Here is a 17,556-nt window from a genome sequence, read left to right on the forward strand (position 1 = left end):
CTGTCGATGATGCGATTTTCGCGGTGGATTTGGCATGTGACGTGGTGTCATGTTTTTTCTTCCAAAGCCTTCGTTGCTAGCTACCGACAAGATGACGTGTCCCCGCATTCACATGCTCTTTACTACGGTACACACAGTGGGCCCAACTTACTCTTTGTGTGGACGATTTTACCCCTACTCGTCTCTATCTCTGATTGAGCTGCGGGTGAGCCTTTTTTTTTTTTTTTTTTTTCAGTTGTTCACATTTGAAATGTTGCATATTGGACGATGTCATCTCTACTATTAGTAGTCACATTTGACCACTCATATACAGATAAATTTTAATTAAATTTTAATTTTTTTATTTTTTGTAAATAAAAAATGCAAATGATAACAGAAAATATTGATACAATTCGAAACGTGACAGAGAATTTGATTTTTTTAAATAATATAACTGTAAATAATTATGTTTTTAATATTATTTTCTCATGTATTTTATTGTTCGAATAAAAAAAACAGAATAGAAAAACTTGATTTTTAAAATAAAAAATTATTTTTTCCTTGTTTTTCTTTTAATTTAAATGTTTTATTATATTGTATTTTCTTTCCATGAGCAAACATACTACCTATGCCCTACTCATAAAAGATACTAGCTAGTGTATGATGTATAATTTCTACTTTTTTACATGTTATATCATGAAAAATGTCTTTGACGTAAAAGTTTATAAAAATTAAATCTTGTTATCAGTCTTTTAACAGTAGTTGTCAATAAATAAATAAATATTATTTTCTTATAATTGACTAATAAAGGAAAACAACAGCATCATATACACGATAAATATATTGAGAAGTAAACTTAATTGAGGTTATTTATGGTTTTTTTTTTTTTTTTTTTTTTTTTTTTGTAAATTGACGCATCTTTGCTGGGCGAGCTATTTTGTTTGCAGTGATACTGTTTGAGGAAAGTTACTGGTCATCACTGCTAGAGAATTATGAGTCATCAAGGCTATGCAACAATTCTGGGCAAGTGCAAAAAGAGAAATAGTGAGAAAAAATAGCGAAAAGAAAGGCTGAAAAAAGAAACGAATTGGTGGAAAATAATGTTTTGATGGAAAAGTAGATTAATAGGAAATAAATTGACAGAAAAAAGTTAAGCAAACGGCAGGAAAATCAAATTGGCAAGAAAAATCAAAGTGCTAGAACGTAAGTTGACAAGAAAAGTAGAAGTTTAACAACAAATCAAAATGCAAAGGTGAATTGTAGGAAACACAAGAATCTGAGAATATAGAGAGTGGTTAATAGAAGAGGGTACATGCGCTTGCTTTAACATGTGGTTGGCATGCAAAACTCACTAATTACAGGTATGAAAAAAAAATTACTTAATTTTGGACTTTGTGCAAATTTAACCGCAGAAGTCACAACTTACGAGTAAAAGGGTTAGTATTTATGCCCATTTGAAATGCAGACTTCAGCAGATATGTTTGCTTTTACCTTCAGGCTAAGCGATGCATTGTAGGCTCACTCACTTACCCACCTCTAGTTAATACTGCGTTTGTTTGGGCTATAATTGATTAAAATTAGACAATTTCAATTCAATTCACTTTATTTGGTTGCAGTGAATTTTGTGAGTGAAATGAGGCAATTTCTGTATAGTCTACCTCTGAAGATTTTTGTCTACAGTAGACGTAAAATGCTGCTAGCTAAAAGGCCAAAAATATACATTTCATTTTATCCCCCATGAAGTGTAAATTTGATGTAAGAAAAATATAAGAAGTAAAGAAAAAATAAAAATAAAAATGTGATGCATGATGTGAAAAAGAGAGAGTAAATATAAATAAAATATAAGAAACTATGAGTGTAAATTATTATTATTGTTCATGTTCTCCTTGGATAGACCTTGGGGGAGAACGCTCCTTTGGCATATTGCACCTGGCCCTTCAATCAAGGTGGTCTGAATGGTTGGGCATGGAGATTGGAAGACTCACTCAATTTGGATGTATCGATATTCAAGTTATTCATCCTGACTTGACAGGGTGTAGGTAGCAGATGTATGTGTGCTAAGCTTAAATTTATTTTATATTATTACCCTAATTTTAGCTCTCCATATGGAATAGAATTATGTGATCCGACAAACATAATTATAATTTATAATTAAAATACACTAAAAATAAAATAGTAATAATAATAAAATTTTATTAACCTTTAGAATTGAGATAAGTAGATAATAATAGAAAAATTTTATTAGAAAAAAATTATTTATTATATTTTTATAACTTTAATATAATAACTGTATATTTCTTTTGTAAAATTTTTTTATTTTTAAATAGATGCTTAAATCCATCTTTTAAGTACTAAAGTTAATAAAACTTAAAATAATAAAATAATAAATTTCAACTAAAGAAAATACAGAGGACTAAGTTTTAAGGAAGGAAGATGCATTACAACAACAGCAATAATAGTGGGTAATGAACTCATGCCGGTTAACTTGCACCAAGCTTAGAATTTAATAGCTTAAGTACAACATTCTAATGACTGGACAAACTAATCTATTTTACTAACTCTAGCGGGAAAGAGTGTTAGTGCTATTTTAGCTAAGGGCTTATAAATGAAGATGAACACGTCATTTTGTTACTTTTTTATTATTTCATTTCTTTTATTTTTGAATTTATTCAAATAACTAATAATAAATTTACTTCTTTCCATCTTTCATAATTCTATCAATAGAAATAGTATATCTCTTTTATTTTCTCTGTATTTTATTTATTATCAGGGCAAAGTTTGAATATGTAAAGAAAGTAATATACAAGAAACTCAAAGAATTCTAAAAAATAAAGTTGGCGTAGAGACAAAGCACTACGTTAAAAAGAAAATTTTATTTATAAAAATAAATGTTGCATATAAAAAGATGACACTCATATGTGTATGAATGGGTTTATTTTTTTTTAATATTTTTTAAAAAATAAATTCTTAAAATAATGAATTTTTAAAATATATTTTTTTATCTGAAGTCTTTTTTTTTTGTCATATTAGCATCTGTTTTATCTAGAAATTATTTTTTATATTTTAATCAAATTTTGTCTTTAGTAGGGATAAAATTATGTAATCACGTAAGTGTTATCATTTGATAAGTTTTGTTTATTGTAATACGAAATTTATATGATTACTACATGTTATAGTGGCATAACTTCTGAAATTTAATTCAATTATTTGTGACTTGTGAAATGTTTCTGTGTGTGATAAAAATAATAAAGACTATCTTAACTATGATTAATACTAATTTATATGCACAAAAGAGAAGGTTAGATTTTAAAGTTTTTTACTTTTTCACAAAGAAGTAAGGCCTATGCTAGAAGTGAGAATTATAAAGTGGTTAATGTCACATGTTTTGACGATACACCTACAATACAATTCACTTTTTTCTCTCTCTTTTTTTCTACCATTATCATACATTATTATTATTCTCATAACTTGTATGATTAAATTTAATTTTTGATTCATTTAAACTTAAAATCACATTAAACAAAGAAAAATGAGTAAAAAATATTAATTATTTTTTAACAAGTAAGTTACTTTAATAATATTAAATGTGAAAGCAATTATTAATAATTATCTTATGATAACAATTTTAATAAATTGGATTGATATGACCCATGACACAATCCTATTAATTAGTTTTATCCACGCAGTAGCGAAACTTCAATAATGACATGTGGTATAATAATATAATTTCATCTATGATAAAAACAAAACTTGATTAAAAAATAAAATGTTATTTTTATCTGTACGATAAATGAAACATATCTTGATACGGCAAAAAAATACTAAACGAGGAATATGTTTTTTAAAAAATATTATTTTAAGAATTTATTTTTTAAAATATATTAAGAAAATAACTAAGCCTGAATGAATGAATGATCTGAAACGAGAAAATATTATATCTATAACCCTTCTTTAAATTCATAAATAAAGACATTGGGTTATGAAGACTAGCTATATACCTATGATTTGGCAAAGCAAATATTACATTCCAGCAAACCCATATAGTTGCCTACTATATAGCTTTTAATGTGTACATGCTATAACAATCAGTCTCATGCTGTCAATGTTGACTATTGATCACTTCCCAATCAGAGAAGTAGGGTGAAGTGTTGAGCACGAGTGAAGTTACACAATCTAAGTTCTAAACAATATGTAGTGTGTTTGTTCATTAGTCAATATTGGTATACTTAATGAATGATATAGCTTCCAATGTATAAATTGGAAACAGTCCTATATTTTTATATGGTGTCATTCTCCTTGACCTCCTTTTAACAGAATTAAATTTTGCAAGAACTTTAAAGTTTTGAGTAAAAATAAGAGTAATTTCTTGAATCATGAATTTAGAAGTTGGATAAGTTTTTAGCCGTTTACAGGTAGCTCGAGCTCATTTGCCATCCGTTTGTTAATTAGTCAACGTTGGAATAATTGGTTCAATGCATAGCCTTACCTTCAGATTCATGCAGTTCATATAACATGGGTCGTCCATTGCTACCTTTAACAACATTAGCTTTTGTAAGCAATCGATCAAGAGTGAAAGAAAAGAAAATGAGTACCCTTAAGTTTTTCAACAAATTAAATATATTTTCTAAGTTCTTAGTAATTTGCATGATGGTATCTCTTTTGGTTGGTTCAAGTTATTCAGCATGTGATTTTAAGGCAATTTTCAACTTTGGGGATTCAAATTCGGACACAGGTGGGTTTCATGCAGCTTTCCCTGCACAGCCTCGTCCCTATGGAATGACTTATTTCAAAAAACCAGCAGGACGGGCTTCTGATGGTAGGCTCATTGTGGATTTTCTAGGTAATGAACCAGTCTTTATAATCTTTTTCATTATGTTTTCTTTATATAAAATGCTAATAGGTCCTTTTAAGAACAATTGTTAAAGAAAAAATCTTTTGTGAAAAGATGTAAATTTTTTTTTTTTATAATTTTTAATGTAACCTAACATAAGAACTTTTTTTAAAGAATATAAAGTTTCAGGCTGATAGATTAACAAATTAAAGGACATATATAACTAAGAGAGTTTTAAATTTAAATTGTTAAAAATATTTTAAATAAATAAATCACCTAAACTTAAGGCCTCTAATTCCCATTTACTGTCAAATTCACGTTCAAAATCTTAATAACTTTTAACAAAATTTTATTATTTATTAATTAAAAGACTCCTTTCTTACTTTTTAACAAAGATGTACTTGAGGAACTCGAAAATAAAAAGAGGTATTTGATTCAATAAAGTTTTCTTTCTCCTGCTTTCACTTTTTCGTGCTCTTGCTTTTTCTCAGCACAGCCATCGTTAGTTTCTTAATGAGACATATCTTAGGTGGATCATCCATTTTTGTCTAAAGGAAGTAATTCATTTAAAGTTATGGTTCTGTTAATAAATAGATTATAAAAATTTACAAAATTAATTAAAAATATATTAAAAATGAACAGAGCCTAACAGCCTAAAGAAACAAATAAGACTAGGCTAACCCTTTAAGAAAATAAGAACTTAAAAAAAATTCAAAGAGAGAAAGGGGATTAAGGAGAGGGGAGCCTCTTCAAAACAAGTGAAAGGGATCCAAAATCAGACGTTAACTTAACTAAAAAATTAGCACACTGATTGACTTTTTTTAAAATATGATTAAATCTAATAAAACTAATTTCTCTAAGTAAATCTCTAATATCACAAATTAAGGAAAATAAAGGATGATTATAATTATTTTTTTAATTCCACGACTAATGCCTAAAGTATTTGTCTAAAATTATTAAGTCAATATCTCGTATACAGATCTATATATGTGTGTGTGTATTGAGTGAGTGTGATTGTTTATGAGAAAACAGGAAAAGAGTCACAGAAATAGGTGATTTGGATCCCATGCATGCATTTTGCTTTTCGCAGTCTACTCCACAAGACAAGAATCCTCAGAGAAAAAGTTGGATCGTCACTTTTGTTTTTCAATTGCAGAAGCTATTAATTGGATATGCAACTGACTTTTCACTCGTTGTTTCTGTTTTACTGAAAAAGCAAATATGGCGCCGTCCAAAAGTGTTTAAACGATTATCAAATGAAGTAGTAATAATTTGCTTTCCATCTTTAGGCTTTGATGAGAATAAAGTAAGAATGAGACGTGGAGAATTTTATGAGTTTAATTTTGATGTATTGTTTTATTTGATGTTATAATATTACATCATTTTGATAAATTTTACAGTACTTTAGGTGTTAAATTTATTAAATATTCTGATAGCACTTGTTGAATTATAACATAAACATTTAACATGATAATACTTATGGTAAAGTTAATGTATATGAGTTTTTATTGTGTATTTTTTAAATATACGTTAATCAATCTAAATCTTTCTTGTAGGCATAATCAATCTAGAGGATTTTAGTAAAACTCGATTCTTATTATATATCTAAATTAACTAAGGACTTTAAAGTCAAACATGGGCTGGTTCAATGGATACATTTAAAAATGAAATGAAATAAAATAAATTCCATTTTGACTGCCAGTTCTATTGGTAGTGGGAGAAATAATTTTAGACATTCGCTTTAGTAATCTATCGCTGTTACAATTTTTTTTACTTAAAATATGAACATTTTGAACCAATTAATTGAATAACTTTTTTTTACACTTTTTCACTTTCAACCTCATTAGCCAAACACCAATAAGAAACTTTTCCATTGCTCTGTCACTACTTTCTTATTTTCAGCGATTTCAGTTACTTTTTTCAAAGTGGGATGATAATGGGGATACACGCATGCACATGTCGTAATATTTGACCTGTTTTTAGAAGCTAGAACTAGAAATTGTAAAACGTTGTGTGAGAGTGGGAGAAGAAGAAGAAGAAGAAAACAATTTTACTTAGGGATTGTAAATTTCTTATATAAGACTAGCAATTTAGAAGCGTTCCACCCATTCTTATTCAAGATTTGACTTTTATTTTTACTTAATGCACTTTGGTATTTATATTTTAGGTTTATACAATTTTTATTTTTTTATTTTATATTTAATTGCTCATATTTATTTTTTATAGTTTTTCACATGTTTAAATTAAGTAATCAACTCCAAAATTAAGACTATTATTATATCTTATATTTTTATTTAAATGTTTTATATATCGTTTAGTGATTTGTATGAATTAATTATTTTTATCAATTCTTAAATTAAATTTTATGATGAAAAACTTAATTTGAATATTTAAAAAACTAAAGAAATTAAATGTGAACAATTAAAATTAGGAACAAAAATTATACATTCATTAAAGTGCAGGGGCGAAAAATGTATTTTAATTTTTAATTTTTGTATTTGTACAATATTTTTTTATCTCTCTTGACTTTTAATTTTTCTATATTTTATCTTCTTGTCACATAATGTTTTTTTTTTTTTCAACTTTTCTCTTCTGTTCTTATCTCTCTTTTTAATTATATACGGTCGTAGATAATATAACAACCATTTTCCTAAATATTTGATGTGTGATTTGGTGTTGAACTTGCAGCCCAGGCTCTTGGATTGCCATATTTGAGCCCATATTTGCAGTCAATTGGATCAGACTATACAAATGGGGCTAACTTTGCAAGTTCAGCATCTACTGTGCTTCAGCCCACTACTTCCTTCTTTGTCAGTGGGCTCAGCCCTTTTTCCCTTGCCATACAACTAAGGCAAATGGAGCAATTCAAAGCCCAAGTTGATGAATCACATCAAAAGGGTACACAAAAAGTGTTACAAGAAACTTGCCTTTTCTTTTTCTTTTAATTTACTGGCCCATAATAATATACCCACCAATCTTCCTTTGAATACACAACACAGGAACAATGATATCATCTGATGGTTCTTCTGGAACGAAAATTCCTTCACCAGATATATTTGGAAAGGCAATTTATACATTCTATATTGGTCAAAATGACTTCACATCCAAAATAGCAGCCACTGGTAGCATTGATGGAGTGAGGCACAACCTTCCTCAAATTGTCTTACAAATTGATGCTGCTATTAAGGTTTGAATAGATCCTTCTTGTTATGCCATAATATTTTAGACTATCCTCGTTGATAGGCCACAATTTTGGGGTTACATTCATTCAACCAGGTTGGCACATTACTAAAATATGATACTTTAAATTATATGATATACCATAAAAGCATGATTAATTAATAATAGTATAAAAACGTTTTACATTAATAATATAGTTTTTGTAAATAATAGTACTAAATAACATTACCCATCCTCATTGATAGGTTGCTATGCAAGTTATAGCATCGGCTGGTAAATAACTAAAATTTTTATAAAACTTTCTTAAAGAGAATAAAGTAAATAAAACATCAAATGATCTTTTTGTTACTACTTCATACAAACAATGAAAACAAAAGTGAAAAACTTTAACATCACCATTCATGATATATACAACAATCTCGACTCCAAAAATTTTATTTGTAATGCGTGGATTATGGTTCGACCAAAATACCTATCATTAGACTTGGCTAGACATAAACCTATTTATTAAAAAAGTTAGGCAAAAGTTATTTAAAAGTTACATTAATCTTTTAGTGTTCATTTAATTAAAAGATTAGCCTTTAAGCTTTTTTAAAAACCTTTTCAACCTAGTAATCAGCTAGCTCATTTTTGTAAATAAAAATAATATAATAATATTATTAATATTATATACTTCTCTGTCTGTTGAAAACTTGAAATGCTTAGGTTTATTGACTTGTATAAGATTTTAAGTTAGTCAAACTATTAAGATATTTATTTGTTATTAAAATATCTAATTACAAATTAAATTTTTAAACATGTTTGGTTAAATTTTAAATAGCGTTTATGGTAAATAAATACACTGGGCTCTCAAACTTGGTTTAGGAAATGGGTCATGCTTGACTTAATCTGACTAATTTCCATTCCTAGCACACATACCCATGCAATTGAGCAAAGGCGATCATGTAGGCCAAAACTTATCAAAATACATATAAACAATGTCAGAAATGTAATAAATCCATTCATTTGCCTTCGCTTTACGATGTTATTGTTATTTTATTTTAAGACAAAATTTATGTACTGTTTTTTAGGTGTTATCAGTGCTGTTTATCAATTAAAATTAGAATTTTATTTTAATAAAATATTTATATTTAATGTTATTACAGGTTGACTAAGTAAAACTCTAATTTTAAGTAATAAACAGCACCAACAATATCCAATGAATTACATCTAAGTTTTGTGTTTATTGGGTGGAAGAACACACAGTTGATTCAAAACTTTTTGGTGGCTGAAATTGATAGGAGCTATATGTACAAGGTGGGCGTACATTTATGGTATTCAATCTTGGTCCGGTAGGATGCTACCCTGGATACTTGGTGGAGCTTCCTCATGCAAACTCTGACTTTGATGAGTTTGGATGCATGATTTCTTACAACAATGCTGTGCATGATTATAACAAATTGTTGAAGGAGACATTGAGTCAAACCAGAAAAAGTTTAATAGATGCTTCCCTTGTTTATGTGGACACCAACTCTGCTTTATTAGAACTCTTCCACCATCCCACTTATTACGGTACAACCACCTTTCCTTGCCTTATTTGGTTAAATAATGATTTTGGGTATGGCTCTTATGAATTATAATCATACACCCTTTTGGTCATTATAAATGAAAAAAATATTAGCACTTCTGTCATATGGTGCTGGCGTTATAGCAACTTTAATGCATTTCTTAAAAATGATGAATCACAAGTGTTGGAACGGTTTATTAGTCCAAAATAAATTGTTTAGGTATTTTAGACGAATAAATCGTTCAAGCTTGAAAGTTAAAAGAGGGGCATTGATTCTTATACGGTTTCTTAGATTCCACCAATAAAGTTGCTCTTACTAGGAATTCAATATTTATAAACCAACACTATTGATTCCACTACTGTAGTTTTGATTTCTGGCTTCAATTTGTTTTCTTGGAGCAGGGCTAAAGTATGGTAGTAGAGCATGCTGTGGGCATGGGGGTGGTGACTACAACTTTGACCCTAAAATTTTGTGTGGCAATATGGTTGCAAGTGCCTGTGATGACCCTGAAAACTATGTGAGCTGGGATGGCATCCATTTCACAGAAGCAGCGAACAAGCTTGTTGCAATGGCAATTATCAATGGCTCACTTTTTGATCCCCCTTTCCCTCTTCATGAACACTGTGACCTCCAACCTATTATTGATTGATCCAGTGTCTATAACTAGGGGTCTTTCTTATTTAACCAATAAATTATTTTGAAATGCTCCCGCTATCTGATTGTTAAATAATTGTTTTGGTTTGAGGGTTTCACTTCTACGCTTGTATAATATATGAACAAAAACATGGTACTGGTGAGTAGCACTGCTGTTTCATGAAAAAATATTATCATATACAAATTGAACTTTGATTATCTATGTCTATGGTATGATAATTTGCATTCAGAGTTGGCTATTATTCAAGAAAGATTATGCAACAAGTATGTTATAATGTTTTGATTTGAGTTCCAAAAAAAATTCCTTCTGATCAAACGTAAGAAGATGTTAGAAACTCATAATTCCTAGGAAATTCTCGTATAAGTAAATATTATAAGGTTAGAAATTGCCCATTGCATCCAATCAGAGAGTCTCACTTTAGTTTACTAAAAAATTAAACAAATGTAATTAGAGCCAAGTTTGCCGTCCTGCTTTGTATATGGACAAGTTAGAAGAATTAAAAAATTAGTGGGGTGACCTGGGGGATTAATAATGAATTTCGTCATCTGTTCCTAATAAAAAATTAGTGTGAAAACAAAACATGATATCAAAGTTCTATTGATACCCTAGATAATGAGTACACACACACATACATATTTATTTTTTGCTGGACTGAAAATTTTGTTGATAAGGATGAAGTTCAAAACAACATTATGTACTGATTCATTTGCATGAAGTTAATACTATAAAAGAGAGGATTAAAATTGGATCACCAACTTTTAATGAATGACATGTTCGTTCTCAAGGGTCGGTGGGGTTCTAATCGTTGAAGCTAATGGCAATTTAGTTTCTCCAATCCAAAATGTATCAAAAGATTCACCTCCTTCTGAATTCTTCTCCATTTTTCTTATTTTTCTTCTCCTAGCCTCCTTAACTGAAGTAAGAAAGACCAAAGCTAAAATGACCAACCCAACAAAACCTATTACAAATCCTAAAACCCACCACATGTTGAATCTCTTGCTCTTAGCCTCTTTTGGAGATGGATGTGAATTATGTGATGGAACTATAAGAGTATAGTGCCCTTGGCTATGTGCTTCACAGATATATGGCTTAGTCATGTTGAATTTCAGCCACCCACTAGCACCAAGCTTGGCACAAATTGGTGTGCCATTTTTCTCGTGTGGTCCAACATCAGGAAATTGAATTCTGATGGGGTCCCCTTCGATGATAAGGCTAATCTTCTCATCTATGAATGCTGTTTCTGAGGAACTGTAAGCCATAAGACCAAAAATAGGAGCCACCATTGTGTAATTAGACAACTTGTAGTAATGAGAAGACCAAGTGCCCAAGTTTTCATATAATATAGCTATTCTCTTCCCACTAGGCCTTGGCACAATCCTCGGTGGAAGATTGAAGTAACTATAATTCACTCCTCTTAACCAGAAAGAGTAGCTGCGCAATCTAACAACTGAAACTTCCATGCTTGTGAAGTTAGCAGGAAGGGAAACTTTGTAAAAAATACCTGTTTTAGGTCTTTCTATTTGTTTGTTTGCTTGCTTGCAAAGAAAGTCATCCAGTGATTCATGGTCAGAGTTGTTTAAGCCTTCAACCAAAGATGATAAAAACAAAGAGACAATCACCCATGTAACATGCCAACATTTGTGAAGCCCCCCCATGAATGTCACCCCAGAAGCCTTCTTCTGTCTCTAATACTGAATTCTTGAATGGCTGTCATGGAAATCCATGGATGAACCAAATCCATTGAAGCTTTTATGAAGCTGTAGTATTTTCACTACTCATCAGGGAAAGGACAAGTTTTCTCACCACAAACTTGGCTTTTTCTTCTTCTGATTTGCTTATAGAGAGACAAATATTAAGGAAACTCACAATCAAACTCCTTCCTCAACCAAGTTTTGGCATGTCAAAAACACAAATATTATATCCGAGAAGGTATATAAAGCTGAATCTCCTTAAAACACTTGTCTTTCCTTTTCTTCCCTCTTTCTACATGAGTTCCTTGTAACACAGATGCAAACTACTATGAGGATCCTTCTTCAGCCAAGTCTAGGCAGAAGAATGATGTAATGAAGTGGAGGCACTTTAGGGGTTATTTGGTTCCGAAAAGGAAAGAGAGAACACAGGTCTGAATTCTTCAACACTTTTTATGTATGTTGAGATCCTATTGGAGTTTCTTGTGCCTAGAAATCAGAGGTGTATGTGGAAGAGTATGGCTGTGTGGAAATTAATGAGGCGATGAAATATGAGTTAAAATGTTGTATTCTAATGACATTGGTAAGCACATGAAAAGGGGTATGGAACCTTTCAGAGTTGGTGATGCTTGATGGGGTGTTAATTTGTTATTCCTAGTTGTCATTATTAATTATTGGATTTTTCAACCACAAAGGATATTTATTTAGGCACATATTTTTGGTTCTTCTTGCATTCTATTTAGAGTCTGGTCAAGGGATAAAGGGGTATGAATGAGTTGGTCATAACCTGTGCCAACAGGGACTTAGGTAGAGCCAAGGCCAAGGGGCGTAAGCCATGCACCTCCAAGGATGAAAATGCCTATTTTAGGCAAATGATTCGCTAAGGCGGCAAATTAGTTGGTGTGTTTTAAATGATTGGTATTATTGTCATCTGCAGGGTGTTAAGTAGTGTAATGAGGCTTAAAGCCTAAACATATACTAAACTATTCTTAAGTGTTTTTGCAAAATTCTCAAATTTATTAAAAATGTTAACAATATTCATGATAGCTTTTGAGTTAAAGACAAAATGGACAAGTAAAAAACTCATTTTATGCATATTAAAAGAAAACCAAATTTGTTGTATTTTATACGTAATGTAATTGTATGTATTAAGTTGTTGTTTATTGGACCCAGAATATTCGGAAAACTTAAATTTAAAACTTGCATGGTGGTTTTGTTGCCTGTAAAGTGAAAAATTCCATAACTCACATATAATACAATCAGCAGTTTAATTATCAGAGGGCGTTTGGTGGTTGGTATAGGAAGCAGGCATCTGTCACTTTTTATATGTCTATATTTGACATGAAAAACAGTTAACCTTTTTTAAAGACAGAAAAAGGTGAATTTATGAAAGCATGGGAAATATTTTATATAAAAATATCTTTCCTTACTGCGATATTTTCAGTTTACATTATTTCAAATTCAATTGTGCTGATAGAAAATTAATAATATAAAAAAGTTAAGAAATGAAAAGTATATTATTATTATTATTATTTTGATTTTCTATTCAGTTTAATTTGAATCTGACCTGAGTTGTGCACCTAAATGTGATAGATGATTAAAGATTTTTTTACATACATAAGAACTCAAATCTAAAACTTTGTTTAAAGAATATCGAACTATTTGACTTGAACTAACCTCTGTTGGTTAATATTTTTAATATTTTTATTATTAATAGTGTATTTAAAACTTCATTTCATTTTTTCAATGCTCAAGATCAATGATAACATTTAAAATTAACCTTTGATTTGAAGTTGTTACAGTATCATGGACTTTTTTATAACACATTTTATTTCTTGGACGAAGAAAGTTTACTTTTTAAAATAAAGAGAAGGACCCTGTAATTAAATTATTATCATTTAAGTTTTATTTTAAATAAAACAAGTTAACAGTCATTTTATGCGAGAGAAGACATAGGTCAGAACAAATCATAATATTTTTTATTTGGGTCAATTAATCCGAATATTTGAACCTATTCAACCTTATTGGGTTGTGTTAAACGACAGTGAATGTAGGCCTGTTTCCTTAGTAGCTCATTATGTGAGGACATGTAATAGTTGATACTGCATATATTATATATTATATTAATATATGATTATGTTAAATCTCATATCCCATTCCTTAGCTATAAGGGCCTTACTTCTTGAGAGTCGCATGTTGCCTTGGAGACTTAAGAAGACTAGGCTCGTTTAGAAAACTTTATGCAGTGCAAAAACTTTGACTCATGTAAAAATCTTAGCTTATGTTAATAAAATTTTCAATATAATTTATCAAAATGAAGTTTTTTATTTTAGTTTAATATGTTCATATTACATTTTTAATACAAACTATCATTTTACAAAAGCTTTTTGAATAAACGTTCACTTAAGATGTATCCAAACTCACCTACTAGTGCATATTTAGTTTATTTTAAAGAAACAATAGCTCATCTTTTTGAAGAAACATTTTGAAAAATATGTGATTATATCTCTTTATTTAAGCTGAACCATATGTGATTAATATTCCAAGGAGATCTTCCAATCTATAATGGTTAAGAGATGCAGTTAGTCCTAAACATGTTATATTTTCGTGTTCTATAATAACATATAACAAATTTGTTACATAAGTAGTACAAAGATAATGGTTTCCATTCAGAACCATATACATAAAATTTGTCACGTTGTTTTAATAACGAAATGGGTCATTACAAAGGAAATAGAGGTTGAGAAGAATTCTATTCTACATCAAGGGATACATAAGACTCTTATACGGCAGATACAGCAATACAAAAACAAATGGGGTTCAAGGAAGATAAACTTGACTTGGTACCTGCTATTACCATTCTATTCAGTTCCAGTAATTTTCTTCTTCAGAGATTCGATGTCTGTAGCTAGCTCCTTCCTGCTAGACTGTATAGAAATACACATACGTTACTACAAAATATACATTGTTTACAACAAGCATTGCATAGTAGAATAGAGTATGTAGATCCCATGGAAAAATAAAAATTTCACTGAGCCATTATAGTTTGGTCTAACAAAATATGCTAATTGATCATTCCATCAGATTTTATTTCATTCCATTGCTCATTTACTGAAAACAAAACCTTGTAGCACACAAAATGAAAAAAGAAAACAAAATATCAATGCAACAATATTGATACCAATGCTATCTCAAGGCTTGATATACTCAACCACCACTTATGTACATAAAACAAAACCTGTTAGATTCTAAAATAGTAAAGCATTGCCATTCATGGTAAATGTACCTACCTTAAACAGAAGGTATCGGTAGACAAACCATCCAGTGTATCCTAGCCCTACCAACTCCATAATCTTTGGAAGCTGAAACATAGATAAGATTATTTCAGATTCTTTTGCCATGGTTTATGAAGTATAGATAGTTAGAAACTCATGCACATATGCATGTTAGCCAATTGATCCACCGCCAGAAGTGATGACAGAATATGGTAAAACTGTTATATTCAACAAGAGTGGTGACTTACCAAAGGAACCGAGTTGATGGCACTAACAAGAATTGAAGATAGCCAAACAGCAACAATAGCTCCACCACCATAAAGAAGTACTGTGGACTTGTTTTCAACAGCATCCCACTGATTATGATAAATGGAGGATATTATTTCCACTTGGTTAAAAGTTAACATACTGTTTGGTTGGAGGGAAAAAGGATGAGAGGAGAGGGAAAATGAGAGGCAAAACCCCCTCCCATCCACTTTTTGCCTCCCCTTTCGTAAAAGTTTTCCCCTTCTTTGATAATATTAAAATCAAAAGATTGTGGATTTGCTAAAAATAATTTCAGGATAAAACCAAATTGTTGAACTTAGCCAATTAATAAACCTCTTGCCTTTTGCTTCAAATCTGTGAACAATTCATTAGCATCCACTGAAGATGTTTCCTCAGAAGAAGCTCTGGTCTGAAGCAGAGAAGGTTTTCGGGACACTGAAAGGGAAAGAAATTAGAAAATAAATTTGTGAATTATTAAAAGATGAACAAGATGAAAAAAAAAGACCGAGCTCAATAACTAAAACGCTGAAAATGCAACCAACAGTACAATTACCACTCCCAAGGGTAGGGAGTGAGTCATGCTGAAATTACAGACACAGAAACCTTAATTTTGGCAAAGGATATTTATTGGTTGATGTCGTATAATTGTAGCTAAACAAGTGCATGAAACTCTTAGACAAATATTAACTTGTGGAGATCATGATAACCACATTCACATGGCAGAAACTAGCTAAATTTTCTGGATTAGACTTTGGATTGGTCAAGTGTGTCCACTCCATGTGATGTTTACCACCATCACATACACCACAAGACGATGAGGATCACGTTGGACATGGTCAGCAGGGATGATCAAAATACGGAATAAATTCAAATATGGCACATGACAATCCTCTCTCTCACTTAATCCTCTCGTCCATTTTAGAAATTCAGGATTAAGAACTTTAAATAATAAGAATAAAGTAGAAAAATACATACATATAAGGGGAAATGAGGGGAAAGAGACATTGTTCAATGAGTGAAACAAGCCATTGAAGTTAGACAGGAGCATATTAGCGCTAACAGGTTTCACATTAAAAATACCACAATGTAATAAACAACCATACTTGCTGTGATATGTAGTTAATGTTTTTGTCAATCGTATGTGACTCAAACCAAATTTTTTTATTTTCTTTAAAAAATTTCCAACATACATTTTATTTTTTATAGAAGACAATTCTGTTCATAGCATAATTAGAAACTAAATATGAACCGAGCGAAACTCAAATCACCGTTTTGTGGAAGCTAATTAAAAAATTTACACCCCATTGTTTTGGAATCACCAAAGTTGGCACCTTTAATTTAAGAGGAAAGAACATCTGAAGATTAAGACCAACAAAGAAAATGGAAAATGGAAATTGAAATGAATTAAAAAAGGAGAAAGAACATAATGTATACTAATTTACAAAAAAATAAAATAAAAGAAAAAAAACCTTTTTTCAAATTTCTTGAAATGAATTTATAAAAAAAAAATTATTCCTGATATTTAAAACTTTTCAAACATACAATAAAACTAACAAGAAAAATGAGAAATGAGAAGCAACAGTGTGTGTGTGTGTGTATATATATATATATATATATATATATAAAGCCTCTTTTAATAAAATTTTTAAACAAAAAATTTATTTCCTTATAACTAAAACTTTTCAAACATGCAACAAAACTAACAAGGAAAATGGGAAATGAAATGAAAGAATACCTAAAACGTGTTTGAGGGAAGCTGAAGACAAAGGGGTGGTGGTGGAGAAGCGCGGTGGCAGAGAAGGCAAAGCAGAGCAACGGGCAACGTTGTTGGTGGTCGAAATCCTATGTGGGAGTAGCACCGTGGCTGCTGCTGCTGCTGCCATTATTATTATTATTTTCTCCGAGAAATCTGAAGTGTGTGTGATGTGCCTATCACTCTATCTATCCCCAAACCAAAAATTTAGCACTATGGTTGGCCTCACTTTCTTCCAATACTTCCTACCTTCAAATTCAATAGATATTTATTTATTTTCAAAAAAATTTAAAATAAGAGAAGTACATTGACTTGTTATCCATTACTATAATATAATTTGGGACACCGATTTCCACCACATGACACGTGGACAATCTTTGC

At 30.4% G+C, this 17,556-nt stretch overlaps 2 protein-coding genes across 3 annotated transcripts; one reads left to right on the forward strand and one right to left on the reverse strand.

Annotated features, from left to right (window-relative positions):
* The first annotated feature begins 4,344 nt into the window (after positions 1 to 4,344).
* On the forward strand, positions 4,345 to 10,186 carry LOC113850566 (GDSL esterase/lipase At4g01130-like). Of its 2 annotated transcripts, XM_027481141.1 has the most exons (6): positions 4,345 to 4,391; positions 4,472 to 4,819; positions 7,499 to 7,708; positions 7,810 to 7,997; positions 9,271 to 9,541; positions 9,939 to 10,186. In XM_027481141.1, the coding sequence occupies exons 2-6, from the start codon at positions 4,492 to 4,494 to the stop codon at positions 10,184 to 10,186; spliced, it is 1,245 nt and encodes a 414-aa protein (XP_027336942.1). In that variant the 5' UTR covers positions 4,345 to 4,391; positions 4,472 to 4,491. The 2 variants fall into 2 exon arrangements, with proteins under 2 accessions (XP_027336942.1, XP_027336941.1); XM_027481140.1 differs by having other exon boundaries at positions 4,391 to 4,819.
* Positions 10,187 to 14,525: 4,339 nt separating this feature from the next.
* On the reverse strand, positions 14,526 to 17,476 carry LOC113851542 (protein CURVATURE THYLAKOID 1A, chloroplastic-like). The gene is made up of 5 exons (XM_027482053.1): positions 17,158 to 17,476; positions 15,763 to 15,857; positions 15,404 to 15,511; positions 15,171 to 15,242; positions 14,526 to 14,807 (listed from the first exon to the last, which is right to left on the reverse strand). Exons 1-5 carry the CDS (start codon positions 17,303 to 17,305, stop codon positions 14,742 to 14,744), a joined length of 489 nt encoding a protein of 162 aa, XP_027337854.1. The 5' UTR covers positions 17,306 to 17,476; the 3' UTR covers positions 14,526 to 14,741.
* Between the last annotated feature and the right edge of the window lie 80 nt (positions 17,477 to 17,556).

This window comes from Abrus precatorius, unplaced genomic scaffold, assembly GCF_003935025.1.
Source record: "Abrus precatorius isolate BTA unplaced genomic scaffold, Abrus_2018 Scaffold9, whole genome shotgun sequence".
NCBI lineage: Eukaryota > Viridiplantae > Streptophyta > Magnoliopsida > Fabales > Fabaceae > Abrus > Abrus precatorius.